Below are 15,056 nucleotides of genomic sequence, written 5' to 3' on the forward strand. Positions count from 1 at the left end.
ATGGTGTTAAGGGACTGGGGAAGCTTATTCATTGCCCTGCATTTCCTTACGTGTATATGTTCAACCCTCTGTAGGTGTCCTTTATTTTCTGTTGGAGAGCTTTGCTGTTTCTTCAGAACCTCATTCAGGGAATAAGAGCACCACAAATATCTGTTATAGGTAACAACACTGCACATGTTATTCTGATAATGTTTCTCTTGAGAGTAAAGCATGCCACCTTTCCAGTGAAATAAATAGTCCTTACTTTGCAGTTTCACTGAGAGTTGTTACACTATGTGATCAACCTTGGCCTGGCTGCTTTGGATGCAGTGTTTCAAAAACAAATCAAAGTTCCACTGAGGTGTCTTAAATACCAACTAAAAAATGCATGGACTGACCTTTATGTCAGTGAATGAAGTCTTATATTTTTACAAGTTGTGACAAACTAGATCAGGAGAGGAAGGCAGATATTTCAGAAGATGTTCTTTAGATAGGAAGGAAGAATACTAAGACAAACTGAATGAGATGTGAAATACCTATCCAACTTCATAAAAAGCACAGGCATCACAGTCCAGTGCATACACCAAGACTAAGACATTTGTCTGATGCAAACAGTATCAGCAAAAAATCTGTTTTGTTAAACAAAGCCTTACCTTTCTGCTATCGATTTCCTTGGGAAATAAAAATCCTCTCCTGCAAGGTAGGCAGCTGCAGTTCCACCTCCGAAATAGGTTTTCCTCAAGAGGGGAGCAATCCGGTTGTTTACCAGTAATGCTCCTAAACCAGTTGGGAATCCAAAGATCTTATAGAATGAGATGGGAATAAAGTCAGCTTGATGAACTCCCAGGTCTAATGGAGAACTGCTCACGTATGAAGCTGCATCTAGTAGAACAAACCACTTCCCTGGTGTTTTGATGGGGCAGAGCTTTCCAGATTTTATGTCCTGTATCCATGAAAGGGGATATTTGGTACCAGAAAAATTGCTCTGAGCTGGATAGGAGAAAAGATGAGGTGTCGTGCAGTTTTGTTCTTCAGCTGGCAACCTGCTTTCCGCTAACAAGATTTCTTGTGGTGTTATTGGAACAGACAAGACATTCATTGATGCAGTTATCCCCCTCATACCCACCACAGATGTATGGTTGTCAGTTAAGTAACAAAATCGACTGCTGGGTTGCTTTGTGCCTTCAGGTATCCAAGGGAATGATTCTGCTATCAGTTTAAGCGCAGCTGTGCATCCAGATGTGAAAATGATGGTGTAATCCTCAGCAGTAGTGTGAAAGTGTTGCAATATTCTGAAAAATGAAAAAATAAAAAGATCCATTTATTTTCTGATTTTTGTTTTTTATTACTGTGTGATATATTTTGGTTTTCCTCAGCATAAAGTCTTCTACTCTGACACCCGATATGAATAGAAGTAAACACGTTTTGTCAAATAGCACAATAAACTTCAAAAGGAGAACCCAAATCATTTTGCCCACAAGAGACTCTTTCTAATGTTACAGTGAACGTGGCCGTGTTCTTAAGGATAGAAGCCAATTCTGCCTGGCTCCAGAGTGGCCAGTCTGGTCCCTCAGTTGGATCAGAATCAAGCCTGCATATAGTTAAAATTACACTGTCCTTGAGAGAGACCTGTTCTATTTGCAAACTACTAGGGTTTTCAGTTTATCAAATATTTAGAGCAGACAGAATATGTTTCAGTTAAAATAATCTACTTAAATAGTGGGCATAGAAATTAAGGGTCACAGTATTCAATAGGGAAACCTTAGCATACAGCTTTGCTCCTTGCTTATGCTATTAACAATAGAAAAAGAAGGCAGCAAGAGGCAACATAACGCTTTTCACGTGCCTTATGCACATAAGGCTGTAATCTCTCTAGTCCACAAAGATAGCTCAAGCCAGAAGCAATCTAATGTCTTCCAATGAGCCAGACTATGAAAAGCAAACTGCTCTCTAGAGACATGTCTACGCTATACATTTTTTGATGCCTGAACAGCACCTTGTTGGCTCTAAACTACCTTTTGTGAACACCATCTAATGCACCTTTTGGTACCCATGCTAGATCATGCATCTGTTAGTGTTTTGCAGTGTGCAAGATGAGTCTTTTCAGAGGCTGAGGAAGAGCTTCAATTCAGTCACCTTTCTCACCTTTTTTCACCTGATGAACTTTCTCTGAATTAACATTTAAAAACCAGGATATGTAACAAACATCTGAGAGACATCAGCTTCAGTGCATGGAGCAGAGCAAACAAAATTGAACCGGAGCACACATGCTGCAGCTCAGAAATGCTCTCCAAGCAGGTGGCATTCTGCTCTGTGTAATTCCAAGGTACAGACCAGTATTTGGAGAGTCTGTGAACTCTGGTTTCTAATGTGTAGCATTAAAAGTTTGCATGTTTTATATGACAGGTTATTCCTTACTAGAACAGACAGAAACTGAAGACACAGGTGCATTTAAATGGAAGTTGTACAAAAGGTTATGTGACAAATTCAAGCTAAGAATCCTGAAACATAGGACAGCAGTGACATTCCTTAAAATTTTAGAGATTTTTAAGAAATTTTAAAATTTTCAGACTGTATCCAGTCTGAAACACAAATGCTACAGGCAAGGAGTGTCAGAGCTGGGTGGTGGGTGCAGCAGTCAAATACTAAACACTAGAAAAGAAACAATTGTAACAACTTTGACTATTTGCACTAAAAAAAACACCCTGAAAAGGCCCACTGAAATGATATTATTAGTACTTTTTTGGTTGAAGAAGACTGTTATGGTTCTGGGAAGTACAGAATGCAACAGATGGATTCCAAGGCCCAAATGAGACTTGACTTTCTACAGAACTTACATTTTTGAAAACTGATGCAAATGGTATTTTATCTCTTCTGGAAATTAGGAAAGAATTGCAGCTTTTACGAAGGAGCAGGTCATGGATTTAGGTTTTAGACATTCTGAGAAACCATTTGAAAGAATTCATAAGGACCTTTCTGAAACAGACCTGCCACCAGACAGTTGCTGTAAGCATTCACAGCTCCAGACATAACTTTTAAAACTGTGTTCATAGAAACCAAAGTTTTCCATTAGATTTTAGAAACCCTCTTAGGGATAAAGACAGGAATGATCACAGAAGTTTTGGCATCGGGTATCAAACTTGACAGTCTGCCCTATTCATCCCTGTGACCTGCTTTCTCTGGTCACTGAACCACTCCCCCATTCCCTGCAGCGAGCTGTACAGCCTTTCCCTCCACCACCTGCATTACAGCTTGAAGCACGTGTAGTGTATGTGACTGAAGGAATCTGAAACCCTCAACCCAAGCAGTGGCCTCTGTTGAAGACAAGCCAGCTGTAGGGTTACCTTTTCATAAGAGCGAGCTGACAACAGCAGTAACAAAAGGTACACTGAAGACTATTATCAAGTCTGCTCCTCTTTTAGTGTCTACGACTTCCCCGCTCTCCTCCCCAGTCAGCCTCCCTGTGGCACACAGGCTCAGTGGGAGGTGAGACACACCTAGGTAAAATGCCAAATTTTGCTCAAGAACAACAACCTGCAGTTCTCCATAGGAATTGTACACACTTACCACAGCACTTAATTTGACCAAAAGATACTGTAAAATGACTATAGATGAGATGCAGGAATGGGATTTAATAATGGGATGCTGTTGCCCAACCAGGAATATCAGAGCCAGTGAGTACTTTCATCAAACATTTTCACAGTTTTACAAGACAATAAATACTATTTTGGGTTGGTTAGGCTCACAAATAGTGACAGCTCTGTTTAAGTCATAATTGAGACAAAGCTTATTGGTATTCTAACTATATTTAGTTTTAATTATTTCAAATTCAGAAATAGCTGAACAGTTCTGAAATAAAATACATGACACAACACTCATGTATTTCTCTATTTAGCTCAGTACCAGAAATTGGCTTTCACATGAAAAAAATCAAGCTTTAGGGTTAAATTTTCAAAAGAGTCCAAAAAAATTAGAGCCTTTTTTTTCCAAAAGGCATTTAAGTTCCTAGAGCTAGATAAACAACCAAGTTATATTTCTAATCGACTTAGATAGGAAATAGATTCTTTTGTGACTCAAATTAGGTACTTATTGTATTTTGGGTCTCCAAATGCCTTATAAAATTGCTGTGACTCCAATACTTGCAAAAAAGGTGGGATTTTTAAAGTCAGATTCACATTTTGACTGAACTGTTTCCAACCTCAAAAAAAAAAGAAAATAAATAGATAAAGCAATAGCAACTGAGTTCAGGGAATTTCCTTCTCCAGAATGGCATCTGATGTACAGAGCAGAAAAGCTGCAAGCACCTCAGAATAAGGTTTATAAAATGAATACCACAAACTCCTGAACTAGAGCAGCACTGCCATGATAAAATCAGAGTACTTAGGGATAGAGAACTGCAATACGTCTCAATGACTTTTGCAGCCCACTGTACAACATCCTCTGTTTTGACACGAATATTGGGAAGTACTGGCTATTACACACAGAATTCCTAATGCTGTCTGTCTGTGTGTAAAACATACCCCATTACAGTGAAATGCAGTTACGCTCCAGCAAGATTTATAGGCACATATAAGGTCGTTGTTGGCAATAGGACTAAAGACTTGTGGTAGAAAACTGATAACTTGATCTGCTATAGCTCACAGCTGCAAACAGAAGCGGCATTTTATAGTATTACAAATTTCCACTTTTCACAAAGGACTCTTTGGAAGAAAGGACTAAGAGGGTAATTGTTTCATTAAACATATTGATACAACTGTGCCTTCATTTGGAAGACGGCAGAAAGGCTGAGAAACTTGACCCAGTACCTTTCTTTCAGGCTGGCAAGGTGGGGGAGGAAGCTGCACACTCCATCTTTGCAGTACACTGAAGACCCGCCATGACTGGCCACCTCTTCTCCTCTTCTCACCTCCCCAGGAGCTTACAGATCACACATAGACCATGAAGCCTGTCCAGAGAGAAGGGACTGAAAATGCCCCCACTCGGCCACACTTCCCCATGAATGCTTATATTCTGAGACCTCTCTGTTAGCTGGTGTTTAATAATTTAAAAAAGTTGCCATAAGACTTGTATCTTTATGAAAACAATTGAGTAAAAATGCCTTTCCACTCTGAAGTGGAAGGGAAAGTCAATTATTTTGAACCCAGCCAAGCCTGCTGCCTCATTTTATATATTTAATACACACATAATTAATAATTTCTTTATATTTAAAGATTTCTGTAACCAAGCCATATATTTTGAAGGAGTAGTCATATTATCTAACTTACCTAATCCAACAGCCTGAATTAATAGTTTAATTAGAACTATCACTCCACAGTGCCACTGGCAGCTCTGCAGAAGGTAAAGGCTACTATTTGTTCAGCTGTCTTAGGGAAACTGTTAGATGAAAGGGATGCCCTCCAAAGCTGCTGCCTGGCTGCCATTACCTCGTACAAGAAACCCCATGTTCCTCCTTATCCCCAGATCTTTGTAGCTTTCAGCAGCAGATCAGTAGCAGTGCTCCCAGAAACATAGGCATGTCCATACTATACCATCTCCATTACAGCCTCCAGAAATTCAGTTGATTGAAATGGCTTTTCTTTCATGCTCCTAGACTTCAAATACTTATAAAATATGTTTTATATCAATTTCTCTCTATTTAAATCTACCATTTTGCAAACAGTTCTAAAAAGCTGAAGAGCAACTTATATTGCTAGGTTTATTGCCCTCCACACTTTAATTCCAATTGGTGCAAGCATTTCAATTTCTAGTTGGCAAAATCAAAATATGACCAAGGAGTTTGTGGTTTACATGTTTTATATTTGTATTCACATTTTTATTTAGACTCTGTATGAGTTTTCATAAATATTGCCAGTACAATGATTTTCTAGTTAGTAGCTGACCTATCTAAAAAAACCCTTACGAAAATGTAAGTATTGTCATTGTAACGAGGGATTCAGATTTGAAGACAGAAGCATAGTTATCTATAGTTATTCAATGGTACAAGTTTAGGTAGCACTTTATAAAGGAAACTCTTCAGCTGCACATTTACATCTAAAAAATATTTTTCATTATAATATTTTTCCCGTGTCATGCTACCCAGAAGCACAAATACATTTTGGACTTGTATTGAGAGGTGTTTACCTTGGGCCTCAGAAATTTCATCACATTGTTTTGTGCTCTACAGAAACACTGAAAAGATGTAATTATGTTGTTGTTTAATTAATAGGTTTTGTGATAATGACAATTTAAAAAATTACTTCTGAGACAGAAAATATTTTGGGTTTTTTTTTTTTTTTTAATTTAAATTTCATAACTGGCATTTTAATCCTTTCTGCACCCAAGTGTAAGTGACAAGTATAGACAGTGTCTGTATCTACATTTCTGGATAAGAGCATTTTAAACTTACCCATTTATTAATTAAGGGTCACCACCAGCTATCAGAACAGTCAATTGAAAAACTCCCACCAACTTTAGCAAGGGCTCCTAGGGTCTTGTAAACTGTTGTGGCTATTACAGGCAGCAGGACCCACACTGTGATTTAAGCTTAACTTCATGTGCAGCAGTAGTTCTTCTGCACATGTTTTTCTCTCTATGTATATGGAGAAAAAAAGGAACAGAAGATGTGGCTATCCTCATTCAAGCCAATGCAGAAGGATACCATAAAAAAGGATACACTTCTTAACACAACCCCCAAATTTCTTTAACTTCTGTTGCTGACAGAAGTGACAGCTTACAGCTACATACATGAGGGAATGCTCTGGTTTAACAAACTAAAAAGATAAGCCTTCTTGGTAGGAGATGTCTTATACCTTATTTTGTAAAGACAAGGTCTATTCAATCCAGTATGTCACAGCAGAAAGTTATATTCTCATTGTCAATTTGCAATCCAAACAATAGCTAACTGAAATCTATAAATATTTTAAAGAATCAAATATATTTAAGCATGAAAAAAATCTACCAGATCTGTCTTCCTCCAGCAAAACATTAATTTAATGAAAAAAGCCCTTGTACAGTTTTAGTTTGGGGGTTTTTCTTTTTCTTTTCTTGAAGAAATGTTTTCACCAGAAACCTATACCATATCATCTCTGCAACCTGTGCAGCTAATCCAGTGGAGGTCCACCAAATTGAAGGATTTGCCCATGGATTAATACCTGCATGAGGAAGAGCACTGGGATAAATAATCCTTATAGTTCTCTCTCAAAGTTTCCTCAGTCAGTCCACTTTTCTGCTTCAGTTTCCTTTCTCATAGTGACAATGCATAAATTTAAACCTTTCAGAGCACATGTTAACTGTGAAATAGCTGCACACCACTCTATTTATCCTTGCTAGTTACAGACACATAAACTTCTTTTCTGACCATTTTACTTGAAAGGCACTCAATCTGAACCTGTTTTTTTCTCACTGCTGCTTGCATAAGAGTGATTAAGATCTCACCCACTGACATGACTGTTGTTTATTTGCTCCGTGGATGCAAATTAAATAATTAGCTGGAATGCACCTCATAAGCTACACTTGGCATAGGTAGGTGATGGAAAAATCCCCCCTTTCTATTTGAAAGTATTACTTCCTCCAGGCATTCATGCTTAGCCATCTGAATTGAAGCATTTTAATCCCTTACATTTATTCTCCTCTCCAGTTCTCTGGAGACACTGTAGAAATACCCATTTGCTTACAGAGTCACAGACGGTACCAAAAAAAACCCCCTCTCCAATTCTCTAAAGCTATCAGCACAGAAGAATGCCTGGAGTTTCTCTCACATAACAGCTTTAGAAGAGCAGGAGCTCTTTAATGGCCACAAAATGATTTTCTATAGGAAAAAATGCCTTGATGAACAAAGCTTATGAGAAGCACACACCCTGATTGAGAAGCGTTGACCTTCATTACCCCATTACAAAGTGCACATCCAGAAGGTGTTCAGTGTCACACCCAGCACACCGAGAGAGCAAACTACAAATAAGCGTGGTATTATGGCACCACATATAATCAGAAGAACAAAGCAGTTGGAAGGACTCATAAAATCTACAGGCTACCTGTTGGTACAGTTTGTTCTAGCACACAACTATAACTCCTCTCACCGACAGAAGCCTCTAGCACCTATAACTTTCTAGATGTGGTAGAAACCCCATGGTAACTGTTTTCTTTGAAATTAAATGTTATTTTTCTGTGTAGAGAGGGAAGACCAATAGCTACATGGTTTTAAAACCACTTTGTGGATATTTTTTCTAAGATCAGCCAGATCTGTTTACTCCAGTTCTTGAACAACTGCCAAAGATTTGTAAAAACACCCATGAAAGCTAGCATTTTCAATAATTAGGACACAAATGGATCTGCAAATTTATACCATAGGTTCTTCAAATGAAAATTCACCACTTGCTACTGAAGTCAACCAGGAAGGAAATGTAAAAAATAAGCCATATTTTAGGAAATGTAAAAAATAAGCCATATTTTAGGCAACCATTTAAGGTGGACTAGCCATAAACAAATAACTCATGAACAAATCATTCCAACCACATTTGCACAAACTAATTACCAAATAGAAAAACTACAAATTAATATGAATCAGTTTTTAAATCATTAATGTATTAGAATTCAAACTATTTCTGTAGCAAATCTTAGGAGTCACTATGAGGAAACAAAGATATAACCAAACATAAGAAGATTTTGTACATGGCCTAGCATGTCACCTCAGTTGCTATCTAGGCAACTTCAGCATGAGATGTTTCAATACAGTATTTTCTTCATAAGTTAACTTATGAAGAAGTTAACATATGTTCATAAGTTAACATAACCAAACAACTAAGGTCACTGTATTTTCCCTTTCCAAACTTTTTTCTTACCTAGCACAGATCGTAAATTTTATATTTAGGTATCCCCTGAGCAGAAACAAAATTCTCTTCAACAAAAAAGAATGCAACAAAATTCTCTTTGATGGTGAACACTCAAGACAGCACAGTGACAGCCAGAGGTATCATTTCTACCATTAATAGGCTCAGTATCCTATTCACAGGCTACATGAATAAATTAAAGGTCGTGCATATGGAAATTTGTATCACTGTAAGACATCTACACTGTGGACATCAGAGTACATCACCTTTTAGAGCCACCCAAAAGCCACACTCTACAGCAAGAAGCTCATCTGACCTAAGCTAGAGATCTACTTCAGGTTGAGATGTCTCACCCTGGACATGTCCAACTTCTTCCACTGTGTGCCAAAGTGCACCATACACAGCTATACTTATCCACCTTAATTTCAGCATTTTTGGAGCACAAACATTCTTCTTCCCAATTGTACTTAGTAAGTCCTCATCTCTAACCTTTCCACATGCCCTGAGCTCCTGCTGGAGAGACTCAGTGTTGCAGCATCTAATTAATGCTGCTAATGCCAGCAAGCATCACTGGCATGAGGCCTGTCTACCTGCCCCAGAGATATTTGCTGGTAACTGGTCAAAAGTTACTACACATTGCTTTCCAATTCTTGGAAAGTGAAGCATAACAGCTGGTTATTTTCCAGCAGCATAACAAGTATAAATTTGTAAAGGTTGTTTCAGAAAAAAAAAATTATATATATACAAAAAAAAAGCACACCTAGTTGTTCTGATGGTTCCATAATCTAAAGTTTTTACAGTGGCTAACCTTAAGTAATATCAGATAAAAAATTAAATATTCTTTAGGATGTTAAAAAAACTTAATAAACTAGCTTTTTTTTTTTCTAAATACCATATAATTGCTTCCAATCTTTTTAAAGCATTATACTTTGTTTAATTTTTATTTAATGCAATTTGTTTCTAGATCAGGTTTGGCCTTTAAACTGTGTACTTCTGTGATCTCTTCAGCTATGGTGGTTTGTTTTTTTCTTTGTGGTGGTTTTGCAACCATTTAAAAAACTAGAGCAATTTTTTCCTGAAACAATGTGTCACATACCCCAGCCACTATGACTCTAGTCAATCTCTTTTCCCTGTAGGTGCCAGGGAATGGACCTTTGACAACCAGTAACTGTCCATGACCCATTTACAAAATGGATTTGCTACAAAGTAAGTCTGACTTACTTGCGTGTTGCCTGGTATTTTAGACTGCAAGGTGTGAGTAATGAAGTATAGCTTCAAAAGCATAACCCAGCAGTTCTCATACTACCCAGCAAAGTTAGGCTTATTCTGCGGTGCAGAAGTCAAACACAGACACATGAGTCTTCCATTACTTATTTGGAAGTGGTACTTTTTGGGGTGGTACTGCCTGAGACTAAGGTAGTTTTAAAAGGCAGTAGGAGAGCAGTTGTGTAGATGAGCCTGTGCAACTCCTGTGTACTGGGGTTTCTCTATGTCAGCTACAAGCAAGTCCATCCCTGAGTCATCCTGAGTGCCACAGATGTAACCACAGTAGTTGTGACCAGGTGTGCCAGTCTCAAACACTCCCACATGGGTAACAAATTTCTTCCACTATCTTCTTTTTGAAGGTTAAGGAGTCAATCACTCTTACTTGTGGTTATAAGAAAATGGATATATTGGAGTCTATAGCCTGTGAAGTGTATAGCTGCCTACCTCCTTGCACCACTTGGCAGACATCTTCCCAATGCTGAGATCCATCTGATGGTTTCTACTTCAATCCTGCTCTGAAACAAAGCCTTGATCTTAATTTTGAAACATATCAACCACAAATAAAGTCTGATCACATCACTGATAACACATTATTGCCAACTCTTTAATATCAATGTGTTTCCCTGGAAAAATTGCAATACGCAAGATGAAAGGAAATAAAGACAAAATGCTTTCATGTCAGAAGGAGTAAACTACAAAAAATGGACCCATAGTGGTGATGGAGTACTCTGATCCCAAATGTCCAAATGACCATTTCCAGTATAACCTTTTAGATCCACCTCTACAATGTATTGCCATAGTATGACTGATGCTCTAACTACAAAAATCATTACAGCCCCTGCCAGAGCTTTCTTGCTTAAAGGGAAAAAAAATGAAGATAATTTCTTGCAATTCATAAAAGGCCTGTACAGTGAGTTCACATTTACTTGAGAAACAATTAGGCCCAGAACTTCAGAGGTACTCAGGCGTTTAAGTGGGAATTACATGATATTGTGAATCTGGGTCTCAGTTACTATGGTGATGGGGACTATGGCAAATGCTCACACATAAATAGGCCTTATTTCATCAGTGGTAGCTTTTCAAGTACTATGCTTTTGTCTGGAAATCACTTAGATGAAGATGTTAATCTGAAATCACCTCAGTTTGCTTTCAAAATACTGAGGGCTTACATAAATCTATTTATGCATTTCAGTAGCATTTTACTTTATATGGCACAGGTACCCCTGCAAATTAGATAAATATTCAACAGCATTTTGTACTTCACCTTGCTCTGGGGAAAAGCCACAAGAGTGAAGGCTGGAAGACTGCTGGCCACCATTTATTTGCCATGTGTTTTTCATGTGATCTGATGTCCCACTTAGAGCATAGCTTTGATTTTGCTTTCTAAGAAGAACATTCGAGCATTTTACACAAAACCACAAAAACCTTCTGAAGGGTAGTGGCAATAATATGAAAAGAAGAGCACAGCCAGTAAGTCTTGGTGCATGAATTCCTGAAACCTGCAGGACTCTCATATCTTGGTAAAACAGTAGACAATTTGATTGCTTATGAGTTAGAAATAACACGATATCATGAATTGTTAGTGAAACCATCCTGGTGACCATAATTACAGAAATACTCAAGAGTGAAAGGCTTTTCTGATTGTTTGTTGAGCTGACCAAAGGATTCGTGGTGTCAGTGTGCATTTGTTGCAATTTGTTTACACCAAACCATGTTCTTGTGTTGACTCAAACAGCCCCGAGATTTCCCAGAAACTATGAATGAATGTTTGTTTGTACGGGAAACATCATTTCTGCCTGTCAAGTCGCTCTTCGTTCACCTTAAATCCTGACAATTGTGTTCCCAGTGCTCCTGGCAGTTGAGGGAAAAACTATTTGACATATGATAGATGCAACAAGGCATAAATGACTGTTAAGGGATAGTCTTGGCTTGCCTTAAAACAGAACTTGGTTGCAATCTACAGCAAACACATTCAGGGAAAAAGCAACAGTAAAAGGATTTTAAGGAGCTCAGAAGTGGCATTTTCAGAATCAAAAAATGAAAGCAGCTTACAGGAAACTTAAAACAAAACCCAAAGGATCACAAGACCACCATATAAACACCATTGTTTTACTAATTGAACAGAAAATATGAACCAAACTCAGGAACCAGTCACTGCATATGCGAGAGGGAGCTAAGAGAAATACTTTGTGACTTGGTGGAATTCTTCAGAGAATTGTCAGAGAATCGTTCTGTTCAAACCAAAATAGACGCGAAAACTATAAACTGAAAGTAAGTAATGCTGTTTTAAAGTGTCCCATTAGTCAATCCTAGTATAAATTAAAGCTGCTATTGATTAGAAAGTTCACCCCATAAGATGCATATTAAATAGCCTTTCCTTTTTGCAAACCTCAAGAAATCAAAAAGTAACTAATAACCACATGTGCTAACAAACGCGATTTCCTATAATCCTTCTACACTGCATCCTCATCTTGAAGAGCTGCTAGAGAGAAAATCTGAGCCAGAAAATGTAGTGGCTGCCCTGAATTTTTCTTTTTGTCCCTATCTAGCTCCTAGGAGATAGAAACCTGACCCCTTAGGCCAGGAAATCCATATGTAAAATGGTCAGTCCATATGTGGGAATACCTAAGTCCCATATATGTCCTGGGAAGTATTCTGTTTAGCAAATTTACCACTACAACTTCACTAGAGCCAATTACAGCAGGTAAGGAGCAATACTTAGGAACCTGTTTCAGGCACCCCAAGTACGCCACCCTGCATAGTAAAGCCACAAAAAAATCAGATCAGGCAAAGATTCTCAAAATGAGCAAAGGATTATTCACAAGCGTAGGATATATTGCCAGGCACAGGATAACACACTGTGTTCAGCTGAAACAAAACACTCAGCATCTTGTGGGAAGAGAACCACAGATCACACCTTGAAAACAGTGACAAAGTTGACTTTTTAAGTTCAAGTTTTTTTACAGAGCAAAACCAAAAAAAAACGTAAACAGGATGGAAAAAATCTCATCATGTTTGAATTCTTTGAAGTGTTATTTCTTACGGGACGATTAACATTTGAAAAAAATTCTATTTCCCACTCCAGGTATCAGCAACCTTAAAAAACTCCAAAGTAAGTAACATGTTTCAGCTGACAACTGAAATCTGACTGTAGCCTTTCAGCACTGGAGTTGACACCTACACGTGTTGAGCTAGAAAAGCAAGAAAACTCATTCTTCTTGGTTACATGTAGATATGCTGAAATTGCCTTATTCAGACTTGGATAACTTCACAATATTGTCCATGTTCGTGCACCAACAAAAATTTCATCACAAGATTATTTAATTTTCTTGTTTAGGGAAGGGGTTAATTATTCTTGTTTCCATTTTTAAATGTGTGGTCATTGCAGCAGAAGTAATAGTTGCTGTAACACTAACGCAAATCCTATCAGTGTATGCACATGTGTTGTTACATACAGTTGCATAAAAGGAAGCCCTTTACTCTTGATTAAATTTCAAGGTAAAATATGGTCTAGATTTTATTGCTACTGGGATACAAAAGTCCTGCAAGTGTATTCAAGCTAAAACAAAAGACCAGGTACATTCATTCATTACCTTGTACAGTGATGAAACACTTTTAGGAAAAATATAATTAAGTGAATAAACCTTAAACTAGACATAAATATCTCATATAACCCTCTTGCATTAGTGAATCTAGGCATTCTACAAATTCATCAAAATTGGAAAACTTTATTAATGGCTGGAAAAAATTCCACAACAACTAGAAATTGCAACACCCTCTGTGTTACTCTGCAGCATTACATTACAATAGGCTAGTCCTTGTGGAAGTGATCTATTCTCAAATAAAAACCCGAGGGGATGTGAGCAGTAAGATCTGATCAGAGTTTTAATGATCTGTCAGAGCTGTTCTCCCCAGCTTTGGGCTCATATTCCAGCAGGATCAAGTAACATTTCATATGCATGAAAGAGGAGAGCAGAATACCAAGACGTTTACTTTACAAAGTTTTTTCAGTTAAAATCTACTTACTTTCTGGTCTCTACTTTTAGACTCTACACATCATAATTTCAACACCATTTCTGAAGATTCATCATACTTCTCATGCTTTGATATTAGCTTTGGTAACATCGAATATCATGAGGAGCAGAATGAAAAGTGAATACATTTGATGAATATTTATTCAAAGTTTTAAAGACACTCAAGATATGTATGTCTGTGCCCTTTGTACATTGCTTTCTGCAAACATTCCAGCAAATGTAGAGCAAGTACAAATGATTACAGAATGTTCTAGGAAGGTAAATACTGAACTTGTAATTGTACACTAAAAATTTGATTCTAGAGGCCGAAGGCAGAAGTTTAACACACAGTCTGTATCTCATAAAAGGGTTCAAATTTTGAATTGCAAGAGCTCAAAATCAATTGCTGGTAAGCATTCCCCGAAGAAGGATTTCAGCAAATTATTTGGTGAATAACAAACCACACTGAAGAACAGTCTAATTTTTATGGACAATTTCCAGAGTAAGTGATATGAAATTCCCAACACAGAATAAACAATTATGTTCTTTGCCCAGCTCACTGTCATCAGCTTACTAGGAATTTGTCCAGAAATGAAGCCAAAAGGCAACTTTTTTTCAGAAACCATATTTAAAGACAATTAAATCACAGAAGGATGTGTGAAAGTCCATTGTATAGCAGTATAAATTTTTAGCTATTACACTTTAGATTGCATTGTGTTTCTTCAATGTGACAAAGCAGCAGGAGATAAGTGCTCTGGTGTATTATTTCCTACTTTTTAATCATCTGTCTAGACCATCTGGCTGCAACTCAACACTGCATGTCCCTAAGACAAAGGTAGATGCATGAATTGTCAAGAGACGCCATCAAAGTAAGTTACCTATGAGTATTAGCAGAAGGAATCAGAAACTGTAAGTGGTCTGCTATAAAAAGCAGAAGGGCTCATTCCAAATGTACTTTGCTTGTGAGTCAAAGACAATTAAATGGGATGGGTAC

The 15,056-nt window shown here is 37.7% G+C and overlaps 1 protein-coding gene across 3 annotated transcripts in view; it reads right to left on the reverse strand.

Annotated features, from left to right (window-relative positions):
- Positions 1 to 15,056, reverse strand: part of MOCOS (molybdenum cofactor sulfurase) — a 215,894-nt gene that overhangs the window by 125,192 nt on the left and 75,646 nt on the right. For all 3 annotated transcript variants that reach the window (XM_017814904.1, XM_017814903.1, XM_017814905.1), the window contains one exon: positions 633 to 1,271. In XM_017814904.1, the coding sequence (XP_017670393.1) occupies positions 633 to 1,271 (639 nt within the window). The remainder of the gene's footprint in view (positions 1 to 632; positions 1,272 to 15,056) is intronic.

This window comes from Lepidothrix coronata, unplaced genomic scaffold (assembly GCF_001604755.1).
Source record: "Lepidothrix coronata isolate B3197 unplaced genomic scaffold, Lepidothrix_coronata-1.0 Scaffold47, whole genome shotgun sequence".
NCBI classification, from domain to species: Eukaryota; Metazoa; Chordata; class Aves; order Passeriformes; family Pipridae; genus Lepidothrix; species Lepidothrix coronata.